The sequence below is a fragment of the Tauraco erythrolophus genome, chromosome 13 (assembly GCF_009769465.1).
Source record: "Tauraco erythrolophus isolate bTauEry1 chromosome 13, bTauEry1.pri, whole genome shotgun sequence".
Taxonomy (NCBI): Eukaryota; Metazoa; Chordata; class Aves; order Musophagiformes; family Musophagidae; genus Tauraco; species Tauraco erythrolophus.
The window spans coordinates 8,814,777-8,841,870 of record NC_141477.1 but is presented as its reverse complement, the minus strand read 5'-3'; the positions used below and the strand labels follow the sequence as shown (position 1 = coordinate 8,841,870).

At 53.0% G+C, this 27,094-nt stretch overlaps 2 protein-coding genes across 2 annotated transcripts in view; both read right to left on the bottom strand.

Annotated features, from left to right (window-relative positions):
* Positions 1-889, bottom strand: part of GPC4 (glypican 4) — a 67,721-nt gene extending 66,832 nt beyond the window's left edge. The window contains exon 1 of the mRNA XM_086619469.1: positions 529-889. Within this exon, the coding sequence (XP_086475595.1) occupies positions 529-889 (361 nt within the window). The remainder of the gene's footprint in view (positions 1-528) is intronic.
* Positions 890-20,910: 20,021 nt separating this feature from the next.
* The window catches only part of GPC3 (glypican 3), a 154,352-nt gene continuing 148,168 nt past the window's right edge, over positions 20,911-27,094 (bottom strand). Inside the window, exon 8 of the mRNA XM_086619626.1 lies at positions 20,911-21,086. Coding sequence (XP_086475752.1) covers positions 20,911-21,086 — 176 coding nt within the window. The remainder of the gene's footprint in view (positions 21,087-27,094) is intronic.

Below are 27,094 nucleotides of genomic sequence, written 5' to 3'. Positions count from 1 at the left end.
TACCCCGGGACGAAGGCGGAGGGAAAAAAGAAAAAGGAAAAAAAAAAAGAAAAAAAGAAGAAAAAACGTTTCTCCGTCCCTCGGCCAGCAGGCCGCCGGGAGAGCGGCACCCGGGCAGGACGGGGCCGCCCGCCGCCGGGAAGAAAGGCAGCCCAAGGGCAGGCGGCGCCCGCTCCGCCGCCGCGCAAACCGCCGGCCGAGCGGCGGGGAGCGGAGCCGGCAACAGGCGCGGTCCCGCCCGCCGCCCCGGCACGGCACGGGGGGGAGCCGAGCGCGCCGCGCTCCGCGTCCTACGGCGCGCCCCGGCGAGATAAGCGCCGAGCTCCGGACAGGCGAACCGAGCCGAGCCAGGTGCGCCGAGCCGAGTTCCGGGAAGCCGCGCCGGGCGGCGCGCCGCGCTCCGCGCCGGACCATGCCCCGCGCAGCGCGGGGAGCCGGGCCGGGCCGGGGGGCAGTCGGGCGCGCAGCCCGCGCTCCGCGGGGCCGGGCCGAGCGCGCACAAAGGCGGCGGCGATGATCGCGACTCACCGCTGATCTCGTGGCTGGGCGCTTCGCTCTGGCTGAAGCCCTTGGCGGCGTAGAGCCTCCGCACTTCGGAGCAACTTTTGGCGCGGGGCTCGGCGGCCAGCAACAGCGGCAGGCTGAGGGCGGCTAAAGTGCAGAGGAGGGGCGGCAGGCAGCCGCGCCGCCGCGGCATGGTGCGGGCGGGCAGGGGCCGCCGGGGCCGGGCGAGAGCGCCCCGAGGCCGGAGCCGGCCCTCCGCCGAGCCTGCCCCGCCGCGCCGCGCAGGAGCCGCGCCCGCTGCCGTGCACCCCGCTCCGCTGCGGCTCCGCTCCGCTGGCCCGGCGTGCGGCGGCGCTCTGCAAACTTGGCCCGGCAGGAAGCACATGGGGTGGTGGTGGTGGAGGAGGAGGAGAAGGAGGAGGAGGAGGGAGGCGGGGAGGGCAGCAGCCAAGCAGGATCGCGCAGGGCCGGGACAAGCCTCTGCAGCCCCCGGGAAAATCAGGAGCTGGGATCCGCCCGCCCAGCGAGGCGGAGCGGAGCCCGGAGCGTCCGCCCGCCCTCTCCGCCGCCGGCCTGGCCCCGAGGGGGAGCCCCCTCCCCGGGGCGCGCCCCGCTGCGCCCGCCGCCTGCGGGGAGCACGGCCCGGGTCCGCCGCCCCCGGCTCTGCCCGCCGCTGAGTTCCTGACAGCCTGGGGACTCCGAGCTCCTCGCCTCCCAGCAGGGCTGGCCCCAGCCTGGAACCGGGTCTGAGCATCCCCCGGCCGTCGGGAGTTCCCACCTGGCATCCGCGCTCCCATCCATCCCCAGCTCCAAAGTGCCCCGCAAGGAAAGGAGAAAATCCCTGGTCGGGGTTGGAAAGGGCTGGGGTGGCTGTTCTTCCTTAACTGGAGCTGTAGATCCTTCAGCTCTGCTCCGGGTTTAATAGGTTCACTAAGCTGATGAATTTTGACATCGCTGTGACAAGTTTGAACTATGTGCATGAAAGACTCGTCAAAACCAACTGCTTTTTTCACTGATCTTCTATTTCCAAGAGTTTGGCAGGACAGAGGCCTCAGGAACACAGACACCAAAATTCTCTGACCACTCTTCCTCCTTCATAGCCCAGCCTTGCACCAGACACGTGCGTGAATGTAAACAAGCTCCCCTGAACCCTTGAACCAGACGTTTAAGCCAAACAATTTCCAATTTCTTCTCTTTACTGAAAATCACAAAAATACTACTGCAAGAATGACAGGCACTGTCATAATTTCACAGAGCCATAATGTCACTTAAAGTGTCTGCTCAAGGAGACCTTGCTCCCTGTCTGGCATGGTGAAGGTCCCTGGGTGCAGGTATGGCACAGGCAGCTGTGTCCTGCCACAGCATCCATGTGTCGGTGCCCGGTGCTGTGCCCAGAGCGATGCCTTGACACAGTGTAATTTATCCTGTGACAGCATAACGGCCTGACAATAGCCTCATTTAAAAAAAAAAAAAAACCACACACGAAACGTACAGCAGTTTACATCTCAATATACTCCTTTATTAGACTCATTTCTCTCATCGCGGCATTGGGAAAGGACAGACTGAAACAACAGCAAAGGAAGTTGCCCACTTCACCCCTTCGCTCTCAAGCTTTTGTCAGCGAAACGCTGGGTGTGTCGGGAGGAAAAGACCCCCTATTCATTTCCCCGGCGAGAGCACGCCGACAGCGAAGCACGGCCACGCTGCCTGCCAGGCGCTTCTCGTGGGAACAAGACCTTCGTTCAGCTCTGAGCTTTCCAGCGGCGACGCCGGCAGCTCACGGCAGCCTTGGGGCAGCGCAGGCTCCTGCAGTTGAGGAATGACACCAACAGTGATGGAAAGCCACGTTACTGCAGCCTGGCCTGGGCCCGTGGCGATGGAGGGGTTCCTGCGGTGGAGGGGCTTCTGCTCCAGCAAGGATGCGGGGAGCGTCCCCTGCCTGCGCGGGAAACGAGCCAAGCCATCCCCAGGGGCAAAGCTGGAGTTTTGCTTTATCATGGTTTAAAAAGTCTCCAGAGACAAATCCAGCCATCCTGATGGAAAGGGGTGTAGGGGTCTCGGCCACCCTGCCATCGTCGGGGCCACTCACACTGAGCTGATGAGACAAGCCAGGCCAGAAGTTCTCATGAAGTTATAAAGTGTCCTGAGAGAGAATAATCCTCTAGGATCTGGCCCTGCAATGTATGACTGAGTTCTGGTTTTCAAAGCACTACCTCACCCTCCCAGCCTTTATTTGAAGAGACAATGTGAATTTTAAAGAGAACTCAGCAGGGAGCACTGCATTTTTTATTCCAAAGTGAGAGAGAAAACGAGAGTGAGAAAGTCTGTGGGGTTAGAGACAGCTTGCCATTTGTTGTTTCTCATAATCCCATACCTCGGCAGGATTTAAGAAACCTCCTGAAAAACACGGAGGGTTTTGTCGAATACTTGATCAAGTAGTTAAATCAAAGGCTGCAGCAAAACAATGAGACTGCCTGAAATTTTTCATGAATAACTCTTTTTTTTTTTTTTTAAGGAACGGAAAAGTAGCCTGTCTCAAAAAGGAATTTTTTCTCTGAATTTTTCCCCTTCTCCAGGGTTTTCTCACATGTGGCAGAACCTCCCCAGCCCCCTCACCCCAAGCTGCTTGAGCGATTCCCCTTCCCCACTTCTCTCCCTTTCCCAGGAGAAAAAGGTGGAGAAAAGCAGAGAGGAAGACTTGTGGATTAGTTTTAAAAAGACATTGAAGTTGGTTTTCAGGGCAAAAACCTGCAACTTCCCACCTCCTCCCAAACTCTCCTCTCTCCCCATTAGTTGTGTCTGCCCCTAGACTCAGTGTTTCTTTTCCAACCCTAGAAGATACCTCAAGACCTGCCGCGGTGGCGCGGGATGCTCCCTGCTGCTGGGGCTGGTGTCCCCATCTCCCCTACCTGCGCGGAGAGCCAAGCCCATGCTGCCTGCAGGGCTTTCGGAGCTGTTTCGGCTCTGCCCGCTCACAAAGTCAGCTGTGAGCCTCTTCTGGTATTTAGGGGGACCTCCAAAATGTCCCCACCACTGGCATGGGCACCTCTGGGCTGGGCAAAGCCGGCTGCAGCGCGAACCCACTGGCACAGCCAGCATTGGCCCTGGCGCAGGAGACGGAGACAAGGTGACATCACCTGCATTGCGTCTGCACCCAGCCTCTTCCAGCATATGCCACGGGCCTTGCACAACTTGGCATTTCAAACTTCTGTCATCTCATTCGGTGGAAAAATTGCAGCTCTGCCAGCTTTTCGGAGAGAAGGAAGGGTAGGGAAGGAGAAACCAGAGGAGACCCAGCTCCTCTGCAGTTTTCCTTCACCTTCCCCCGGTGTGCCGCCTCCCCTCTCCAACACAGACCTCCAGCCATGCTGCTCCTGCCCGAGCCTTCGTCCACACAACAAAGTTATGTCGGTTTAATTAAAACCACTTTGAATCTGCTCTAGAGGAACTGGCACAAACCCTTCACGGGGGTGCAGTTAAATCAGTATAAATCTTACTGGTATCGACCGAGTCCACACCAGCGATATACTGGCTTACGCTAAAAATCAATACAAGTAATTCCCACCTGCGCAGGATTCGCTGGATCGATTTTAACTTCAGGTTGGTGGGGGTGGGGCAGCCCTCTAGCGCTGACAAATCTCGGCAGCAGAGAGGAACCCCAAGCCCAGCAGCGGCACCGATTACATCCGAAAACCCCGCTGGGGTCCTACGAGGGCTTAAGCTCTCGGTTCAGTTTAATTCTGGTCCTGGCCAGGGGTCTGCCACAGCCCTGCAGTGTTTCCAGTCATCTGCCAGGGAATTTACTGGGGGGTTGTACTCAGATAGATATTTCAGATGTAGCCTTTTAGGAAAACCTGGCTGAATGCAGTCCTTGGCCTGGCTATCATTAAGGGTGATTAAATCCTACTCTCTGTCAGGAAAGCCGGGGCCACAAGGAGGTTAGAAAGTGTTGAAAGGGAACTGGACAGGCGTGTCTTCCCAGCTCCAGCTCATCAGCAGGAGACGGCTCATTGTAAACCCGAACCAAGCGTGTTGGCTCTCCTGCGGCAGAGCAGTCGGGTTGGAACGAGGGAGGCTAGAGTGGAAACAATCTCCTTTGATAAAACCCCAAATGCCACAAATTTGGGGGGTGTTTAATCCAGGGCATCTGTCATGAGGATGGGGGATGCAAGATGACGCTCTGAATCTGGGTTTTGGATGTCAACGGCCTGATATTTTGGGGCAAGCAGATCCAGTGTTTCGGCATGGGCTGAGGTCTCCATTTATTTTTATGACTTATTTTTATCCTACGGCTCCTTCACCTCATCCAGCCAACAGAAACCTCCCACACTAGCTGCTCGGCTCTGGGGCGAGGGGTGAGTTACCTCCCCGTCGCCTTCCGCAGGGTGGCCAACACCGGCCGGGATCTGCCACACCAGGGTGCAAGGTGCTGTGCACACTTCCCGAAGCAATCCAAACTGATGGAAAGATGCTAAGAGGGCAGAGGGGAACAGGCTAAGAGTGGGGCCAACAGGCTGGGCATGTAATGAAGCTGCTGCAAGAGTTTCACTCAGCCTCCTGGGTCTGAACTGGCTTGAAAAGCACAGGGCTTGCTGTGCAGAGCTCAAGGCCATCTCCATTTTAGGGAATGCAAGAGCTTGTCTCTCCCCCAGCAGGACAAGAAGTCATCCCAGCTCTGTCCCCAAACACCACGGGGAGGAGACTTGGGGACACACAGTTTTGAAGGGCACAGGAATGCACTCATTTCACAGAATTTCATGCCTGCAACTTCCCAGCTCTCCCAAAAATGACTGTGTGGCAGATGGCTCTGACGTGTAGCACACTCACACCCAGTGGATAAAAATATTCCCCAACAGATTCCCAGCAAGCAAATGTCAGTCACCGTCACTCCAGCGCTGGTCACAGCTTCCTCTCCTCCCTGCTCCCCTGTGGCGGGGGCACAAAGGGGATCCCTGGTCTGCGTCTCCCTGATGGTCACCCCATGGCTCACCAGACTGATGCTGGCAGCTGGGCTGGCACGGTCGCTCTGCGCTGGCGGCACACGCCAGCTCACCCCCACCCCTTCCCACAGCCCAGCATCCCTGGGCACGTGTCCCCATCCTCCCCACCCCGGGTGGCCATGCATCCCGTGCCCCTATCGGCTCCCCAACACATCTGGCTGCCACCGAGGAGGATGGGTGGCAGGACGGGACCCTCCAGGGACGCTGTGTCTGCCTCACACAGGCCTTGCATGGTGTGAATTACAGCCGTGATGTTTAATTCCCCATCCACACTCGCATAATCTTCCTATAGACGTGAAAGGGGGGGAGTGCCTCGGGCAGGGGAGCAGCAGTTGGAGGGTAGGGGAGAAGATGAATAGCATAACTCGGGGATGACAGAGGAAACAAGCCACAAGTCATTCTTGCGTTTCCATCCCTTCTAAGTGACAACCCCTTCCTCAGACCTCCCCTAGGCACTCTGGGCTGCATTTCCAGCAGGCATCACAGCCTGGCCTGCTTTTTTTGCTTTTTTTTCCACCTTTAAGAGTCGGTTTGTGGATGCTGTGAGCAGTGGCACGGCCATCTCACACACTCCAGCCTGCCCACTCGGGTTAATCTCACCTGTTAGACGTGCAGTCTCCCAGTCCACAGATAAGCACGTCACCCAGCTAGTGGGTTCACAAAATCCCGGAGCCGCAGAGATTAGAACTGGAAGAAGCTTCAGATACCTGATGCCTCCCTCTCTGGCCTGGCAGAACCGATCTCGAGCTGTCCCCTCTCTCTCTCTGTTCTCAAAATCCCTCTTCAATGGAGAATGCACAGCCTGTCCCAGCTATCCACTTGGGATCTTATTGCACAAAAGCATTTCTTAATGGTTCTCCTAAATCTCCCTGGCCATGATTCAAGCCCGGTATTTATTCTTTCCTATCTCCTGTACATGGAGAAAACATACCCTGCTCTCAGAAGAGCCCAGGGCTCTCGGCACGTGCGGCCAGCATGGCATGGCTGGAGGTGGCCCCAGCTGCTGTCAGTGGCCATGCTGGCGACGTGGCCTCGGTCCCTGCAGACCCAGGGCAGAGGGGAACAACCCCAAGCACTGTCTGGAGCAGCAGGAAATTATCTCCTACCACTGAAAGGAGAGAGAGAGGGAGAAAGACACTTTCAGAGCAGCAGATAACCCAGCCAGTTGGCACTGCTTAAAAATGAGTAATAACTACGTATTACCTGAGCTCTCTTGTGCCAGCTGAAAACCCATGGAGCGGAGCCAGGGGAAGAGGGAGCCTGTTGCTTTGCAGTTGTCAGCAAGACTGTCCCGGTCCCCTTCCATACCAGGCATCACTGTTGATGGCACTTGCTTCCTTTGGGTGGGAGGTTGGTTTCCACCAGCAGCGCTGGTGCTGCAGGTCAAGCTGTGCCTGTCCAGGGATGGAGCCGCACAGTGCTGGTCAGCAGAGAGGTCAAGGTTGGTTTCTTAGGACATGGAAAGATCAGTGTGAGCTTGCCAGGGGGAGCTCCAGAGATACTAATTACTGCACCCAGCATTTCATCTAGGGCCTTTCATTCACCTCAAAGCACTTCTACCCGGGCATCGGTCCAGCAAATGCTTGGTTCGTAGAAATCTGCCTCGTTACAGCAGGGATGCGCATCAGCGCCTTTGAGGATTTCATTAGCGGAAGAGAGCAGAAGTGACCAACCCCTTTAATATCACCTGGGACACGGGAGGCCAAATGGGTCAGTAATGGGCTCCAAGTGGGATTTGTCCCAGTCCTGTTCTGTACGAGCTTTCAGTATCAATAAAATAATGATAAATAAATAATGATAAAATAATAGCCTTTTTAACCCCCAGGCATGCTCTTCATTCTGTTTAAAGGCTGTTTCAAAAGAATTTGTAAACACAGAGTGGAAATTGTGTGTACTTACACAGGTGGGAGGAAAAAAACCTGCTTGAAATGACCGCTGCTGCGGGCAGGAGGTGTTGGCAGTGCACCCACTGCTCTCCCTCCTGCTCACCAGTGTGGGAGCAGGGCTGGACGGGCTGTCACGGCTTCTCTCCCCAACGGTGCCATGCCGAAAACAAAACCCATGAAGGGGCAGCTCAGGAGAATGGGGTGCAGGGTGAGTGCTGGCTCAAGTCCCACTCCTTGAGGAAGACTCACCAGACTTTGCCTTGGACCCAAACAGCCACAGCTCACGTCCCCATCCCAGGTGCGACGCCCATCAAAGGGTTCGACACGGGGCTCGGAGGACACAGCCCTCCCCGGTGCTGAGCCCCGCTCCTCCACGAGCAGCACAGGCAGGCTTTGCCCATGTTCCTCTAAATGGCAACCACTTCGCGTGTCGCTCCATCCTCCCCACCCAGCGGGGCCAGGGCGGCACGTGGGCTGCCAGACGTTCATGGTTATCTCAGCGCTGTTTGTGATCTTTTCTTTTTTTTAATCTTCTTTTTCATTCCCCATCCGCTCTCGCCCCTCACCCCCCGTGGTTTAAAGTTTTCAGATGAAAATATGCGAGTTGTGACTTGCGGGTAGCGAGTCAGGGCTTGCGAGAAAAGCCGGGAGAGAGGATGGAGGAAAACAAAGAGCGATCTGCTCCAAGTGCCAGCAATTGTTTTTATCCTTTCCAGATGAAGGAAAAAGATCATGTTATTTGTTCAGCATAAAGTTCCAGATTTTCAGGACTGAAATCTGAGAGCAACATGTCAACAGCCTGTCTGGAGAGCTGGGGTGGATGGCAGCCTTTGTGCTCCCAAACACCACCCCGGCCAGTACGCTCGGCTGCGGAAAAAAAGGCTCCATTCTCACACTCTGAAGTGGTGGCATTAGATATCAGCAAGATAATGGGCCCAGGGCCTGGCCCTATTTCTGCTCCCAACCGAACAGCCCCAGGCAGCTGGCTTTGATGTGCTCATTTATTTGCCTTTTCTTTTCACAGATTATATTTTTAACCAATATTGCGGTTTGGGCATAGATTGGGGAGAAAGGAGGGGGTAAAAAATAAAAGTTGTTTTATTGCAATAGTTGATCAAGACGGAAGGAAAGAAAAAAAAAAGGGGGGGGGGAATAAAAACCAGCCATTTGTTAGCCTGCAGGTCGATGTTTCCTGCTGTAAATCAGCTGGGAGATCCTGCATCAGCCTGGGCGAACCTTGAGGTGCTGGGGACCGTACACCCGCTGCCCTGGGCATTTGCACTTGAATCCCAGGGGAAAAGGAGGGAGATAAGCAGGGTCAGGGAGGTGGCCACAGCGAGATTCAGCTGGGGCTGATTGATGTGCCAGGCGGCGTGGGTGGTCCTGCGCCACAGGGCGGGGAGCGTGCCCCACACGAGATGGGGATGGCGGAAGCAGCCACTGCCCCTTTGATGTGCTGACCCAGCTGTCCCCGTCGTGGAGAACCGCGTGGCGAGGCTGGCTGTCCCGCACGCTCCCATCCCCTGGAAATCCAGCCTGCGGGTTGGGAGAGCTCATGGCCACCAGCCACATCCAGGATGAGGGTCAAAAAAAAGGTGGGAGAAGAAAAAAAAAAGAAAGGAGAAGAAGAAAGGACTTTTCCTGCTACTTCTTTCCACTATCTAGAGCCCACGTGGGAGCAGCGCTCGGCATCCCTGGTGCGGAGGCTGAAAACCCCGCCAGGATAACCAGCATGGGGCTGGGCACAGCCTCAGGTCCCCTTCCCCAGGGGAGTAACTTGGGGAGTGATGGGTCTGCAAAACAGCAGCCGCGCGGCCCTTCGCTGGGGGACCCGGAATCCCGTGGGCTGTCGCAGCCACGATTCACACCTCCTTTGCTCTCCGCCTCGGTCCGAAACGGCAGGTCCAGGGATGTCACCTCTGCACTGCGCCGAAACCACCTATGTGCAAGACTGGCGTCTCCCCTCCTTGCAGCACCCTCACAATCCTGTCCCCTCAAAACCAACCAGCCTCCGCGGAGCTCACCACGGGCTCATGTAGAAGGGGAAAAAAACTTTCAGCAGTTTTGGTATTAACGGCCAAGCAAAAGTTCCTCATGGAAAATTTCATTCTGACTCACAACGTCTTTGTTTCAGTTGAGGAAGCGAAGCATCAGGTAGCTGTGTGCTCGCTCCTCTTCTGCGACACAGGTCTGAAAGTAACCATCAGCGGTGCTGAGCTCCTGCAATTTAGGTTTCACAATACTTAATGTAAGTGCCCTGCACTTGAAATTGTTGTCTCAGCTCTTTAAAGAGGGTTGCTTTTTTTTTTTTTCTCCCCAAGTCCCACTGCTGCAGTGGGAAAACTGAAAACTCACACCCAAATCACACAAAACCAGATGGCAGGAATGGCACTCCAAATTAATTATTTCTTAATTTAAAAATTCTTTTAAATTTAATTTGGTTTCTAAGGCAGGCTTGGCTGCCTTGGAGCCTCATTCACCAGCTTGTACGCTGCTGGGATGACGATACCATGACATTTGCAATGACACCAACTCGGATGGGTGTTTTTTTTTCCAGAGCCCACAAGCCAGCACACATGTCCCAGAGACACAGACACGCTCCTGAGTCAGTTAACCACAACTCGATTGCAGAACCCAGCGCAGGACGGGCTCCTCTGTTGCTGGGACACGGTGCGGCTGCTGTCCGTGTCTTGCCAGCGATGGGTTTTGCAGGCAGGAGGTTCAGCTTGGACCTTGCACATGAGCTGCCAGCCCCTGCTGTGTCCCACCTCTCCCTCTGTTCTTCTCCATCCCCAGCCCTACAAGCTTTCCCTCCTCTCCGCAGCATGCCCTGCTTGCAGCTGGATGGCCAAAGGGTGCCCGGAGGCAACTTGCTCCCAAAACGAGCTCACTGAAGGGCTGCTTCACCCGCCACCTCTCCTGCCTCAGCACTCGTCCATTGGGGAGCAATTTCCCTGCAGAAGATGCCCTCTGCCATAGCAGTGCTGGAGCTGGTGGATGTCCTCAGCCCCCCAACACAAGTGTACTTTGAAAACAAGAGCATCTGGCCTGACTTAGAGGTGCACTTTCAAGTGGAAAAAAAAATTAAAAATGAAGGTTTTAATTAGCCTGGAAATCAAGGCTGGTGCATACCTGGCCAGGGCCCTGTGGAAAGGAGGAGGCTGATGGGAAAGCCAACGCTAAAAAATGGTGGTGGAGGGTGAAGCATTAGCACCTTCCACACCGGGTGAGCACCTCGGTGCTCATCACACTCATGCACACCAAGGAAATTAATTTTTATATAACCCTGGCTAACCGTGACCACTTTGGGATGAAGCACCACAAACCGCACAAATCCCTCAGCCAAAGGCTCCCCAGGGATGAGCAGCACTTGTGGCACAGACTCCCCGACCCCCAGAAAGGAACAGAGCGGGTTTGGCCGGACCCCTCATCCCTCCCGCCTGCACCAGGCACCCTCTGAAAAAACACGCTGGCGATGGCTCACTCTCCTATTCCTTTGCACGCCAGGTAGCAGCAATTTTACTGCCTGAGATGGGGCTACCCCTGCTCACGCAGCCGCCTCTGCCCTGGGTTTCACAGCAAAAACAGGAGCAAGAGGGGTTCGGGGCGAGCAGGAGCGCCCAGCAGCCCTGCAAACCATCCCAACGCCCATCCCACGCTGTCAGAAATAGGATCAAGAGCAAACAGCGGAGCATTAACCAAAATGCCATGTGAGGCTGCGTAAAAGAGGTGGTAAAAGCCATCTTAGCAGCGGATGGGGAATCCACTTATCCCGCAGCCAGAAGACAGAGGAACCTGAGGATGGTGAGTTGCTCCTTTAGCGATTGCATGAGCAGGTCAAGGTCACAATGACCAGGGGCTCCTGCCAGACAGTTGCCAGAGGTGGAGTCTGGCAGCCCATCAGGCAGCGGGAACAATCAGTCTCCTTCAAAGTAAATAAATGATGTATATCTTGCTTAAAATGATCATTCTTTAAATGCTGTAAAAGAAAGTTTCAGGCAAGCAGCACAGGAACCACAAAGAGGTTTGAGGGGCGTGCAAGATAAGCTACAGAGCAGTTGCTGCTATATTATTATTATTATTATTATTATTATTATTATTATTATTATTATTATTACTACTACTACTACAACTACTACTACTGCTACTATTATGGTTGTTATTGTCATGCCAACACACACAAATTCTCTCTTCCTCCCCAGGAGTGAGTGACCATTGTGTCAATCTCAGCAGAGGGAGGTGACAGTGATGCCATCCAACCGCCATGCACAGAGCAGCTCAGGGTCCCCTCCTTCCCTCTGTGCTCACACCCCACCTGCACCCTGTGCCGAGACCTCCCAGCGCGCTCCTGCTTCTCCCTCGCCCCCTGCTCTGCCCACAAAAGTGGGGACATCAGCCCCTGCCACCCGCAGCAGCCACTGCCATCTCCTCCCTCCATCTGGCACCTGCACACCCCTGACTTCAGTGGGCTCCTCTGTGAGTCCCTGGGAAAGACATTAATTATTAGTGGTGAAATCCATGCAACAGCATGACGGGAAGCCGGAGGTCCTGCAATAGTTTGCCCTTGAGCATTGTGGCAGAGCTGGAGCTGGGGCACAGGTGGCAAGAGGTTACCTTCACTTCTCTGCTTTTTTTTGTTTGTTTTCTGCCTTTTTTTATCCTTTTTTTTTTTCAGTCACACATTTGGTGCCTGCAGGGCGGTTTCGGTAAATGCAGCACAGCTCATACAATACTAAATAAAGCAGCATGCAAATCCCATCCCCACATTCGCGATCCACAGACATGTAGTGTTTAAAAGGTGCAAGACCCACGTCTCTGTTCATTCTTTCTCCAGCAGATACGTGGCTGCTAAACATTTGTCTCCAAGCTGTGAGATGCAGCTCGGCTCATTTCCCTGCCCGGTCTTTCTGCCTGAGCACCACGTGTCTGATGGCAATCCCTGTTGTGCTGATGAAGGTTCTTCTTCCCAAAGCAGCCTTTTGTTGCGGACCCCTGGGCTCGTCCAGCCCCCAGCAGCATCGCTGCAGCAGAGGCTGGAGCCATGGCTTTCCTCTCCCCCGTGCCTTTCTAAGAGGTGTTACCTCTGCTATGGCTTAAAAAAGGGGCATCGCCATTTCCCACCCCAAGCCTTGGTCTCCCTTGCTGTCTGAAGGAGCATCTCGAGGTGGTGAGAGACAAGGAGAGTCCCGTAATACTCCACCAGCACCCTCAGCTTGCGTGGGAGCCGGTGGTTCCTCCCCATGTAGAATCATAGGATCGGTTAGGTTGGAAGAGACCTTGAAGATCATCAAGTCCAACCGTCAATGTGAACAACCTTCCATACATTCCCACGCTGGGCCAGAAAGCAGCAGCATCTGTGGGTAGGGGACAATTTGCGGAGCTGCTGGTTACCAAAAGGCAACTATTGGGCTTGAGCTCCTGGAGGCAAAGGGAAGGTGCAGCCAGCAAGGGTGGGGTCCAGCCCAGCCACCTCTTCCAGCCAGGAGAGTGGGAGTTCGTTGATGCTGCAGGCAGGAAAGCAGGACCGTGAGGAAGACACACACCCCTCCCACCCCCTGTGAGGGTTTTTCTTACATCTCTAACCACAGCGGTACCACAAAGGCTCCAGCATGGCTCCTAGTGCCAGCTGTAAGGTGACAACCAGGCTCCTGGGAGAGAGTTTCCATTGCGCAGGGCTGGAGCAGCACCTTTAGCCTGAGCCCCTGGGAGCTGGGCTAGCGGCCACAGGCAGGGCAGCAGAGCCTCTGGGGCAGCACCAAAATCCTCCCGCCACTGCGATGGAGATATCCGTATGTCACGTATCCATAGTCCCGGTGCCAGGCTCCCTGCACCTTCATGGGTGAGCGGGTGGCCGCAGCACCCTGCCCCACCCCTCGTCGCTCTGTAAGTGACACCAGAGTGAAATCGTGTCCCCAGCAATAACCTCAGGGACTGAGACTTTGCACCCTGAGCCCACACACCAGACGGTGCCCCTCGCTCCGGTGCCCCAGTGAAACGAGGCCGGGATTGCTGCACTTAAATGCAGCAGCCTTGGAGCCGTGCAGTTGTGCCTCTGGGTCGCTGGCTCCCCAAAGCAAGGCAAGGCTGGCAGGGAGCACAGGGCAGCACCACTCCGTGATCCTTCTGGAAGCTGACGAGGCAGCAATTAAGGAATGAGCTCCTGGCCACTGGCACAGACCGGTCCCCTTGCTGCCATCAGCCATTCATTACCAAATCGGTGTCCACCCACAGACTTGGTCTGACTCTCTCTGCAATTACTTAGGCCAATTAACACCTTTGCTTCTTGGCCAGAGACCATCTCCCTGCTCTGTGCTGCCCAACCTAGACCTCCGAGCCACCAGCATCTGCTGGAAGCGTTGGCAAGGGCTTCCATGGGCCACTTTGGTCGCAGTGCCCAGCCTGGGCTTGCTCTGTGTGCAGCAAAGTGATAAATAAGTCCTTCCCTGGGGATTTCATGCCACCAAGGCTGGTGATACTGGTGTGAAAGCTCTTCTTCCCTTGTCCTCCTGCTTTATCATTCTCGCCAGGAGCAGAACAGCGAAGAACTGGCCAGTTGCATGTCTGGCACAGTAAATACCTACCTGCAGCAAGGGTCTTGCTAGAAGGACTGCAAGGAAGCAAGCCACGTCGCACCTTGGTGGGCTGGAATATGCTAATTCCAGCCTTCTCCTCGGATATGGTTGCGGGAGGCCGGGCATGGCAAAGCTGGCCTCGACGCCTCTGTGGCACCACCAGGGTGAAGCGTCTGCGCTGGCTACCACGCTCGGGAGACGTTTATCACACACACATCGACAGGCAATAGCGGTGACTCATGCCGTGGGTCTGGCACCCTGGGCCAAATCCTGGATCCTTCTGTAGGTTTCAGTTCAACATTATGAGTCAGTTATGCCACCACCCTCCCTTTATTTTTTTTTTCTTTCCAGAAAACATTGTTTTTCCTTCAAATGAGAACAAATACACCCAATACCGAGAACTTTGCTAGATAGAGTCCAGATGACAAGTTCTCAGAAAACGCTGTCAGCTGCTGAGATTCAGCTTCAAGAGACATCATCCAACGTCAACCATAAACAACAGGGGCAACGAGAAGTTTGGCAGATCTTGAAGTGACACGAGATGCCTGGGCTCCACAACAAACCCATTTCACACCACGGGAAAGGTCACCACTTTAATCCACTTCTGGGTGGAATGTACACAAACGTCATTCTTCTTAACATCTGTAATTAAACAGCCTCTTGCTTCACTATCCAGTCCGTGTTTATTTTCCCATTTGCTAACATGGTGGATGGTAATATAATATGACACTGAAGGGATACAGGCTGCTACAGACGGGCTTTCGACTTCGTTTTAACGATTTGCCTGCAGAGCGCTGGATGTGAAGGGTGGCTGCGCTGCTCGGATCCAGCACTGACTTCCCTTCTGGATGTGCGGCATCTTTGCGCGCTGAAATAACAAGGACAGTGAAAGCAAACAAAACCTGCTGGCAGGGCTCCCCAAACACGTTGACTCCTTGCAAGAAGTTGCCGAGGTCTCCTCCTCCTGCGAAGGAGGTGACAGCCACTAAACTGGGAGGTTGAGGCTAGATCTGTACTTCAGCTGTGGAAAAGTCTGGTCTTCAACACCAGGAACATGCTGGAACATCCGGGAGAAGTCTTCTGTGTCCCCATGGCCACCGAGGAGCATCTGAAATAACCTGAAGAGTCCCTAGCAAGACCCTTCCTTTCCCCTAAGGTGCTCTCGGGTACCAGCATCAGTTCCTACCCCACTGCACGCACCCAAGAGGAGAAAACCCTCAGCAGCAGCAAGCATGGGGTCTTCTCCTCCAAACCTTTTGGGCTGGCACACACTTCGCGGGGACCCTCATCAGGAGCTGGGCATGATGGCGTTCATGGGAACGGCATTAGCTGTCAGGAAGGGCTGTGGGATACGGCACTTTGGAGCCCAGAGGCACGGATGTGTACTTCAGAACCTAGCACACTCTCAGCAAAACACCACCAAGATGTTTATTTTCAAAAGGATACAATGTTTGACAAAATAAACTATATTTGATTAATAACAACTGCTTTTCTGTTGTTTTTTTTTTTTTTTTTTAAGGCAGTAAATTTGCTGACTGTATAAACATGCCAGGGCTGCTTCATCTGCCTGTATCAAAATTTCAGTTACCTCATCTCCAGGGAATGTCCTTCAGGAACATTTTGACAAGCTTATTTAGGGGGTTGTTTGTGGGTTTGGGTTGGTTTTTTCCCCTACTTTAACTTCTTAGTGAGGTCTCCCATGAGCAAACAGTAGGCTGGAGCTGAACAGAGCCCACCACTTCTCTTCACACAAAGAGTTTCACCATGTCCCTAATAGAAAACCCAAATTCCCATGCTGAGAACGAGCAAACACTCTCCAATGTGACAGTTTCACCTCATTGTCCAGAGAAGTTGTGGCTGCCCCATCCCTGGAAGTGTTCAAGGCCAGGTTGGATGAGGCCTTGAGCAACCCGGTGTAGGGGAAAGTGTCCCTGCCCATGGCAGGGGGGTTGGAACTAGATGATCTTTAGGTTCCCTTCCAACCCAAACCAGTCTATGATTCTATGATTCCCCTCCGGCTGCAGATTCATTCCCCCAACACCTCCACACCTGGCTCCATGCTAAAGCAACAAATAATGCACGAGGATGATTTGTGCATTCACTGAAGCCCAGCCGAGTCGCCCTCAGCTGCGGGGTGATTTCACACTGAAAAACCCCTGGGTTTCCGAGAACTAACACCTGCTTCTGGGGCGTGTGGCTTGTGATCTGGTAAAGCTTTAGCAGTGTTTGTCAATCATTAAGCTGCAGTGCTGCTGGAAAGGTCAAGGAAATTCCCACCAAGGCACCCAAGTGTTTGGGCACCAAATGATATTTCTGAGATGCTTTAGCTGAGGTGAGTCGGGGTGTCTGGACCCTGGACCACTAGACTTGGCCATGGCTGGTCCCACTACTGAGCTACACGCTCTGAGGTTGGAAGGAGGCATCTCAGCAGCACACATGGCTCTGTTTTGAGGTCTTTGTGTGGTTTCCTGTATCTTACTTTAGAGACTTCTGCAAAATCCCATGTCCAGTCCCTGCCAGCAGCCTGCTCATCCCTCTGCTCCCTGCGCCTCTTCCACCCCGGGACTGCCCCCTCCACCACCTTCCATGTGGCTGTGAAGGTCTCACCATGGACCAGCAGCTGCTGAGAAAGAAGGGCAGCAGACAGCACAAGGCCATCATCTCCTCCCCTCCTGACACAGCAGTGCCCAGCGTGCCACCTCACCAGGACCCTGCCCTGTGCCTTGACTGAGCACCCTCCGAGGCCGGGGAGCAGCCGGGAGCTGCTCTCTCAGTTGGTGACATCTCCCTTGCCAGACCCATAGGTCAGCACGCACCGATTTTGACTCAAAAGCAAATCAAACCACCCGACAGCACGGGATTACGTGTGTCCCCCTTGGGCAAACCCACAGGAACAGCCCCGTGTCCAGCTGCCATCTTTGCAGACGTGGCTGGTGCTCTGTGCATCCTCCGTGCAAGTGGCAGTTTGTTTCGGCTGGAAGCCCCAGTGAATCCAGTCCCGTGTCCCTGCTGGATCGCTCCTCCAGAGCACTCGAGGGCTTTGCTCATGCAGATGAACAAGCAATTCTGAAAAACTCCCTGAAAAACAAACCCCAGACACTCTAGATTTCACTTCCCAAAACACGCGAGCCGTAAGCACCAGCTGTTTCGAGCAGCTGTTAAGTGCGTCAGATTATACCATTCCAGCACTAAACTATTAGTCAATTGATTAATGAACTGAGACTTCCCATCCAACAAAAATATTTTGGTTTTAAATTATAATTTGATGCACGGTTAGTACAGAAACACGTTACACATGCTAAGCACATGTTTGCATCTCAACACCACCCTCAGACACAGGGAAAGGTGCCGCCTTCACCACCTTCTCAAGGCTGCTTGCAAACCCACCTGGCGACACGATGGCTTTGTGTGCGGTGTGACATTGCTCGCTCCTGCCCGTGCATGGGATGGCCATGGTGGCAGCGGGCTCCTGGCCACCCCACTGCTGCCAGCACAGCTTAACGAGAACTGCAAAACTGGCCGGGACACGTTATGGTTAACTGGCAGGGAGTAAGGGCTGAACCACCTGAGACTGGAAACCTTCCCCATGGTTGCTGGACCTTTAGCTGGCGCCGGCATAAAGCGTCGAGCACAAAGCATGGAGCCCGTGAGGCACCACCGGGACGTGGCGCTGGCAGATGGAGGGCAGCCATGCCATGCTGAGGAGCCCATGGCTCTGCACAGGGACACTCGGTGATCAGAGTTTGCAACAGCTTGGGACCAGCTCTGGGTTTCACCACACGACTGGAAATTATTTAAAAAAGAGGTTTTTTCTAACTTTTTTTTTTTCCAGAAGCACCTCTGTAGCATAAACCCCTCTGTTCGGCTGCTTTTCCCGCTGGCAGAAAACCAGGCAGATATTTACTCTGGCCACATGCCTCGCTGGCCAGACGTGGCCACCGCCGGTGCCGGAGTCACACCGCGGCATTATCATGGTGCTGTGAGCGCAGGTGAGACACTGCCCTGGCACCTACCGTCAGCTCAAGCCCCACACCTCAACCCATACATTATTGTATATATGATACCTGTACTCATTACTGATATATATACTAATATATATACAAATCCTACTACTAATAAAGAAAAATTGAAATACATCTTCACTGTGTGTTAGCAGTTAAACCTGCAAGCCCTCAGACAGGCATGGAGCTCCAGGTACACATGCCCAGGGGACGTAACAGTGCCCATCTCCTGATGGAGATGTCCCATCCCATGGCAACACAGGTCACAGTAAGCAGAGAGGCTGTAGAGAAACAAACAGTGAACAATTATTCCTTGTTTCTCATGATATGGGAATGAAACACTGCTCAAAAACAAACGTCAGCTTTACTTCACCTTGGTGGCCACCTTGCAAACTCCCCGTTAAAACATGCATCCAAACCCACTGCAGGGTAAAATTCAACAGCTTTTTTCCAAGTCGTAATGTGTTATCTTATAAACACGTTTTTGTGATCTCTTATCATAACCAAGTCTCCAATCAGCATAGCTTTGCTAAACAGCACATGTGTGCAACGGGAAAATGGGCTCTGTGCGCTACAGAGGGGTCCTCTGCTGAGGAGCACCAGCATGGCACTGCGGTGATGCCAAGTGGGAAACCCAGCGGGCTCTGGGAGACACACAGCCCAAGCCATCTCCCCAAGAGAGAAAGCGAGCACGCTGATTCACACTGCAGAAGAGCCGGTGTCACCATCCCATCCTGCTGCTTATCTAAGGAAGAAGCACACGGAATATTTCTGACACAATATTAGAGGAGACAATGTCCCCGTGCTGGTACCAGGGATACCTGGTGAGGCAGAGGCAGCACATCATCTCCAAACATCCAAACAAAGCCAGTGGCCCATTCCCCCTCGCCAGCACTCCAGGGGGATGAAAGGAAATGATCAGAAGGGAAGAAGCGATGGGAATTCAAGTGGCGCTAATAAAATATTCCCTTTGGTGGAGCAGAGGCTCACAGGCACAGCCGGCTGCAGCGCGGCGAGCAGGGATAATGGGGAGAGCCAGGACAACACACAAGGCAGGTAGCAGGAGGATCAAGAAATGCCTCTGCCAGCAATGCCGACGGCTCTCCCTGGCATCACCCCCGTGCACGGCAGCCCTTCGTCCCGAGGGTTCCCTGGTGAGTAGCGATCCCGAGAGATGGAGAGGATTGCAGTTTCATTTGTGAACACATAAAATACAAATATGCATATACAAATACGCATTGCACAGGCGTGGATGTGAAAAATCAGCACTTACAGGAATACTGTATGGCACCAATGCTGCCCGAACGTCCCTGGTGCTCACCCCGATGCGGGTGGGACACGAGGGATCTGAAAGCCGGGGGAAAGCCCTTCGACCATGAACCAGCAGGTCACACTGGAGCTTAGCCCAGATCCGCTCCTCTCCATCAGGAGCAGGGAATCGGGAGCTCAGGTCCCCAGGCAGAGGAGCGAGGTGAGCAGCCACCTCTCCCTCTGCCACGGCTTGTCGCAAGGCTTCGGATCAGCGGCAGCCAGATCAGCCCCACCACTTCAAAGTAAGGACGGGCAAAGTTTCTGCTCTCCAAACTGTCTGATTGCATGGTTCGGATTTACCTACTTTCTCTCAAACCTAAAGTTGCTTTTAAAAAGGTCTGAGGCACACAAATATTTAAAGCACACACGTGCGTATGAGTGTGTGTGTGCGCACGTACACGCACACGCTGCGGCTTAAGATACTGCGGATATAATCACTCCAGTAACGGCAGCATCCTAAACAGAAATACGCAACCATTTTGGCCAGGAACCAAACCACACCAAACACTCCCTGGCCCCAACCCATCCATTTAATCAGACTAAGCCAAGCCTTTCCGTGGTGCCCCTGAGCCAGGCACCGATGGCCTTTCCAGAGTGTCCACCCCAGGAACAAGGCAGCGCATCGCCCTGCACACATCAGAGGCTAATTCCAGAACACCGTTTATAGAGCAACCGACCTTTATTTTGGAGATAGCTGAAGTAAAGTAACATGCAAAGAAACAAGTGAGTAAGAGTCTCATCTGCCTCAGGCTCCTGCAAATTTTTTTCTTTTCCTCCCTCGTAGCACAATGTGTCGGATGCCTGTTTTCATCCCTGTAAAGCACGGCGTGTACATCCACACCGTCTGTCCTTTGGCTGGAGCTGTGTTTGCAGATTTCCCATGGGAAAGGAGGTGCTTCGCTTCTGAAGAAGAAAACCAGGACACTGCATGGGCCATGGGGAGGCCAGAAGGGACCGGCTGCTTGCAGCGAAGGGCTTCACAGGACCCGGCAGGGAGGCAAGCAGCAAAATCACCTGCAACTTGCACAAAGCAGGTGTGCTTCGTGCCTAGGGGAGCTCGGCTCCACGACAATCCCGGTGCATGACAAGTCCTCTTCTGCAGCATCTTTCCTCCTGCCTTATGTCTGACCTGCTCTCTCCCGTCTTCACACACCCTCCGTACTATGTGTCTCGCCAGATTCCTAGGGGTGAGCCTCGAATTTGGAGTAAGTACAAAAACTGCTTGAACTACAGACAAAATCTGTATTAAGTCAACTAGGAACAGGGGTCTGATATTTGCTCAGAGTATTTCATAAATCGTAGGTGTTCTGTACCCCATGCACGTTCAAACAACTCAAGATGAAATATCGTCTTCAACTCAACAGCAATGGAGCCCTCAGTCTTCAAAAATGGCAAGGAATACAATTTAATATCAATTAAATAGGATTATTTTTAAAAAGAACTGTTACATATTTACTAGTTTACAAATGCTTTTTTAGGGATTTTTTTGATGTGAAGATACCATATTATTTTACAAAACCGACTCAAGTCATTTTCCCTGTCTTTGGAAACGTGCATGTATTTCAGGAGAGGTTCCGAATGTCTTCCTCATTAAAAAAAGGCGTGGAGAGACACCGAGCAATGCCACCGGCACCGCTCACGGCTGGTGGCCCAGCAGCAGCGGCAGGACCAGGGCGATAGCAGCAGCAGGGCCGGGGTGGGGGACCATGGTCCCGGGGTCACCACTGGGGACTGCGGCACCGTCTTTGCTTTGCTGATTCAGAAGCTGCTTGTTTGCAGAGGCATCATCCATATCCAGGTCATACGCCAGCTCTGAAAGCAGGAGAGAGGTGGTTAATAAGAGGTGGTGTGTGTCAGCATCCCAACGCACGGCACATCCAGCCCTCACCAGCACCAGGGTCCCCAGGGCAGCCCGTACCGGCAGCCAGGGACAGCTGGGTCTGAGTGCGGTCAAAGGCATTGCAGCAGAGGTGGACGAGCCAGAAAAGTGTAGCAAATATCTTACTAGTCGAGCACCTCCCAGTACCCTACACCAAACCTTATGTTTGGAAAGACCAAAAAATCACAACTATAAGGTGCTCCCAGAGAAAATCAGCTGAGCTGCAGAGCGGGTGTTTAGCAATGCAAATCATGTCTGCTCCCCAGACACCGCAAGGATGCGTGCAGGAGTGAGGAAATACAGGAGGGCACAAATAGCTCCCCCAAACCCAGAGGCAGCACAAGGCCTTGCTCACCAAATACCTCCTGGTGTGAGGACCCGGGGAGCTCAGCATTTCTACATTGCTGTGGCCTCTCATAAGTGTGTGCAAAATATGCTCCTTACAGCACTTCTAATATATCCATCCCATCCCCTGTCCACCTCATCAAAGCGCTGCAGAGCAAGGAATGCGAATGGATGACACGCCCCAGGCATGCTGGTGTTGCAACATGCGGACTTTGAGATGAAGCACATGGGAGCTCCAACCCAAGAAAATGTCCACTATAAAACTTTTGATAGTCCTGGCAGAGGAGCATGACATTAACGGGGGAAAAACCTTGTGGCAGCCCATCACTGGCTGCAAAGGACCTACTGAACAGTAACTCACAGTCACGCTCGTCCTCCTGGGACCGGGAGGAATAAAAAAGTCCAAACAGGCAATGTGGAAAGGCAAGAAATCGGCAATTCTGAGAACAAAAAAGCAAAAGATATTTTAAGATGCCATTAGCCAGGTCCACCTGCCGAGCATCTGGACTGAGAGAGTGCACTCATGCTTGACTCTGGGCAATGGGTTCCCCGCTCCCCTTCTCTTGCTGTCGCTGTCTCCTTCTGGGGTTCAGATTTTTCACCTGGATGGGAATCAGTTAAGCCTGTCTGTCTGATCCCCCGAGCCTGGCCTTTGGGAGTGGAGGAATCTGGTGGTTTCCATCAGAAGAGACCCTGGCTCAAGCCTTTCACAAGCCCTCGTGGATCACCAGCACACTGACGGGTTTGGATCATCCCACCCCACCCCTGAGAAAGCATACAACAGGCTGAATAAACACTCCAGCTTAAAAATGCCGCATCAATCCAACGAGCACCGCTGCCAAGGCAAATAGGCAGTATTTCTTAATCAAAAATACCCAAACACTGCAAAACAAAAGCATAACAATCTTAGCGTGGCAGGTGAGTCAGCCCAGGCCATCAAAGAGGGTCAGAAACAGCTGAAAGGGAGCAGATATCCACACGCACAAAGGGCCAGGTGCAAGAAAACCTGCCTGGTAAACTCTGGCTTCTCCAGGAGATTCCCATAGATACCGGGATTCCTCTCCCCCACAGCTTTCCTGATTTTCTTCTTAATAGTACGGATACACTGCTGTCCTCCAGAGCTGCACACCCGTTGGCAGAGCAGGAAAAGGTGCCACCCCGACAGGGATAGGCACAGAGGCCACCCCTGCCCATCCTCTGCTGCTTTCCAAGCACAGAAAAAGTCCCTCTGGCACGAGGGACACTCAGGCTTCGGAGCACTTTGGGAGCAGTCTGGCTGCACCATCTTATTTTCCTAAACTCATTTCTGCAGAATAAGTGAAAGGATTTTGGGTTAATCACAGCAGGTTACTTTGCAGTTGGTCATTTTACACAAGACTCCTCAGCTGGTACGATGTCCATCAGATCACAGATGGCATGCCCTGGTGTGTTTTGGAAGGGGTTTCCACACACTCCAGAGACTCCTAAAGCCTAAAAAGATGCCCCATGGGGGTCACGGTACCATCAGGCACCCACATGCTTCCAGGCCAACGATATGCAGCTGGTGGGCAGAGCTTTTGGGGCAAAATATTCTCTTATTGGACAACCTAGCAAAACTAAAAAAAAAAAAAAATTCCACAGGAACTGAGTAACTACTCTTGCCTTCAGTTTAGAAAAGAAATTTGAAACAAAAGAGTGTTTTGGCATGGTCCTTAACAGCACGAAGGGTTTTGACGTTCCCATTTAAAGTCTCATTCTGCGATGCAACTTATGAGACGCAAGTTCCTGCGCCGCTCGCAACGCAGCAGCGGAATCGTGTTGGACACGTTCGGCCAAAGTGGACCACAACAATCATTTCAGACATATTCTTTTTACATGGGAAATTTTCAAATCCTGGGATCTCATCTGAACTTGAGTAAGGGTAATTTTTAAAATCATGGTATTTCACCCATATGGGAACAGAGATTCTTTCATTCACCCTCTTTGACCAAATTAAAGTGAAGGGAACAGAAACCCTCCTGTCATCAGAGATTTGAGAGCTACTTTCCCGGCCTTGTTTAACTGCTTCAGAAGTTTAGTGCTCGGGTGTGCCGTTCATTTTCACTGTTCCTTCCATTGTTCCCTTCTCTGGGCTTATTTGTGCCCAATTGTATTTTCAGGCTTGATGGATTCAGCCATATGTCCTTTATTTTGTATTCATAATGGATCTGTAACTCTTGCAAATCCCTTTTACTTAACTTCTACTGACCTTTGGTACATAGGAGGAAAGGAAAATAAAAAATACCAGTCTCTAACAGACCTGAGGCAGCTGATAACCAGGTTCAGGCAATAACGATGTTAAAAATATGTAATAATAATAATCATATTTCAAATCCAGGAATCCATATTAGCAAATGCTCCTAACCAGGTACTTCCTGAGAGAGTTTCATTATGGGTTTCAGCCTTCATTAGGATCCCCAGTTAGTCCAGGTCATCACCACATCCCTGTACCTCCTGCTCCCACAGCTGCCAGGACAGAAGGAGCCCCAGCACCAGGGATCGATCTGCAAGACAGGCAACAGGATACCAGAAACCAACCTCCCACAAACGCCATTTTGGTCACTTCCATCCAAAACTCTGCCTTTATGCTCCAAAAACACCCAAGAGAAGCAGCTCCTCTGCCTTCCTCTCCCCAGCCATCCCCTGGGTGAAGGTCTCCCTGCCCCGGCTGTGATGTCCCACTTGATTTGCAACAGTTTCTGCTACAAAGTGGCCCTTTGGCCTGCAAAAACTTTTTTTGGGGGAGGGAAACCAGAAAAATCTGTTTCTTTTTATGATCAGTTGGAGTCCAGAGGGTATTACCAACAATCTGCACTAATTACATATTCAATCTTCGCTCATTTTGGCCCCTCTTGTCCTCTGGGCTGTGGATTAGATAATCCCCTTAAAATAATAGTCAATCATTAGCTCTGGTTGTTTTTTTTTTTCCCCGCAAGCAAGCCGAGCGTGCCGTGGCGTTTCCAGAAATCCTTAGGCAGCTGGTGAAAGGTCTCCAGCCGAACACGAGCCAGTCTCTCCGGAAGCATCTTTTGTAACAAAAGCCCCTCGAACACAAAGCTGCCGCCCTGTGCTCCCAGGACAGCAAAAGCTTCTACGGTCGCGCAGCGTGGATGACAAAACCTGCCGCCAGCTCTACAACACACGCTTTCCACATCCACAAAATGAAGTGGCAGCATTTTTCCGTGGATTAGGACTAGAATTAGGCGTACCGACTCTGCGCAAGCTTATCGGGCAGGAATCATTGAAAAGCTCTTATTGCTGCACCGTGCTGGCTTTGGAGACGGCTACAAAAGATGGCTGAAGCGGGAGGAGATTGGTTTTGAGTTGGAATATTAAGTCCCATGGCAGCTGGCGCAGAAGTCGGGAGGATGGCTGAGAGAGTTGGGGTGGTTCAGCCTGGAGAAGAGAAGGCTCCAGGAAGACCTCCTAGCAGCTTTCCAGTACCTAAAGGGGCTACAAGAAAGCTGGAGAGGGGCTTTTTACAAGGGTGTGTAGTTGTAGTGATAGGACAAGGGGTAATGGCTTTAAACTGGAAGGGAATAGATTTAGTTTAGATCTAAGGAAAACATTTTTTACAATGAGGGTGGTGAGGCACTGGATCAGGTTGCCCAGAGGAGTTGCAGCTGCCCCATCCCTGGAAGTGTTCAAGGCCAGGTTGGATGAGGCTTTGAGCAACCTGGAGGATTTCTCTGCCCATGGCAGGGGGTTTGGAACTGGATGATCTTTGAGGTCTCTTCCAACCCAAACCATTCTATGATTCTATGATGAGTACTGGCACACAGGCAGTGTTCTGGCAGACATTCCTGTGCCAAATCCACCGCTGCCTATGGAAGCATCCCTTTGCACCCCTAAAAGGACAACACAGTCTTAAGCAAAGAATTGATAGCAAATGCCGTTCTGGTAAATGACCTTCAAGAGGACAGTGCCCAACTCGGGCAGGCTGGCTCGGCTGCTGCCCAGAGCCAGAGGACATCACCTCGCAGGCATGCACCTGGCCTGCCCGCCTGCCACGCCTGCCCCAGCAGAGGGCTCCAGCGATGGACCAAATAGAAGAACAGAGCTGTACTGGACGGCCACACGTGAAAACCACGTCGCAGTGTCACTCGATAGCTCTGCCGGTGCCCAGTGCAGCGGCAACGGCATGAAGGGGATCCCCCCACGGGTGAAACCATCATGCCTAAGGCAGCACGTTCACCAGACGAGGCTGCCAAGAGAGCCAAAGCACTTGCGGGGACGTGGTGATGGCCCTTGTCTGCAATGGTGGAAACTCTGCGGTGTGAAGGGACTAGGGAAGGGATCGTGACCACGTGTTTCCAGTAAGCGCAAAACAGATCGAGTAGAAATGTCAGAGATAAGCAGGGCAGCTTGGCAAGCTCCTGCAGCTTTGTGGTCAGTTGTGAACATCTGCCTCTGTGTGTCCTTCAGGACTGGTCTAGGAAGGCACACGCTACCATCACCGACAGGAATTACAATCTCTGGGGTGCATCATTTTATTTATTTTTTTTAAGCAGTAAGCCTCATCGGTGTGGGGAACAAATTGCCAGCAGATGCAGCAGATGCAGCAGACTTCAAACCAAGACTGGATTTCTTAAAGGGGCAGATGTTTGAGTCAAGCCCAAGCTGTTGACTCATTACAAGGTGAAGCGTTAAGAGCTCGTGATCCCACAGATCAGACTGTCTAACCCTGACTCCCAACTCACTCCATCTCTACAGCACCAACCACTTCACTCTCACAGGTGTTTGCATCAAAAGTCTACAGCAACAGACCAGTTTCGTTCCAAACTCTTCCTGTTGGAACACCAAAAGCTCTGCTCACCTCAGCCTCCAGTTATCGGGCTTTCTCGTGCGTTTAAACAGCTCGTACTGCAAACACACCTCCATGTCCACAAAGACAACATCCGAACCCATCCATGGAGTTACACAGCCACGACTGTGTGGAGAGAGCTGGGATCCCCAAACCTCTGCTTCTCCAAAACACCTTAAACTCTTCCAAACACCTAGCCAAGCACAGTTTCATCTCACCAGGGAGCTTTTGCCTTCTGGCTTATTACCACTAAAATCCTGGAGCACCAACAGGTTTGCCAGTTGTCTTCTTGTGCAACGAGCTGCAACAGCCCAGCCATAGGTGTGGCCGCGCCAGTGCGTAATTAAAGCGCTGAGCCGGGGCTGGCCGCGATGCTTGTGTTGGCACCGTTGCGAGATCACCAAGATGGATGCACAGCATGTGCATGGTCTTGTGCCTCTGCTTTTCCACCTCCTCCGCAGCAATTTAGGAGGTGCGGCTCTTGGCAATATGATTTTGAAGAAAAAAAAGAAGAATAAAATCCAGCTCAACACCATCCCGCTGCCGTAGGCAACATGGCCAAGGGAGCCTGGTGCGGCTCAGCAGAGAGTGGTAAAACCGACTTCCTGGGCAGAAACCCAAGAGAATTGGGTTTGGGATTGCTGATTTGCAAACCAAGACTTTTTCCACGCTTGCCTATTTGACACATGCCGGCTGCCGGCGTGCCGCTGATGGCCTGCGGCCCGCAAGCGCACATTTGCGAGCGACCCAAAGCCCACAGGCACCACCGCCAAA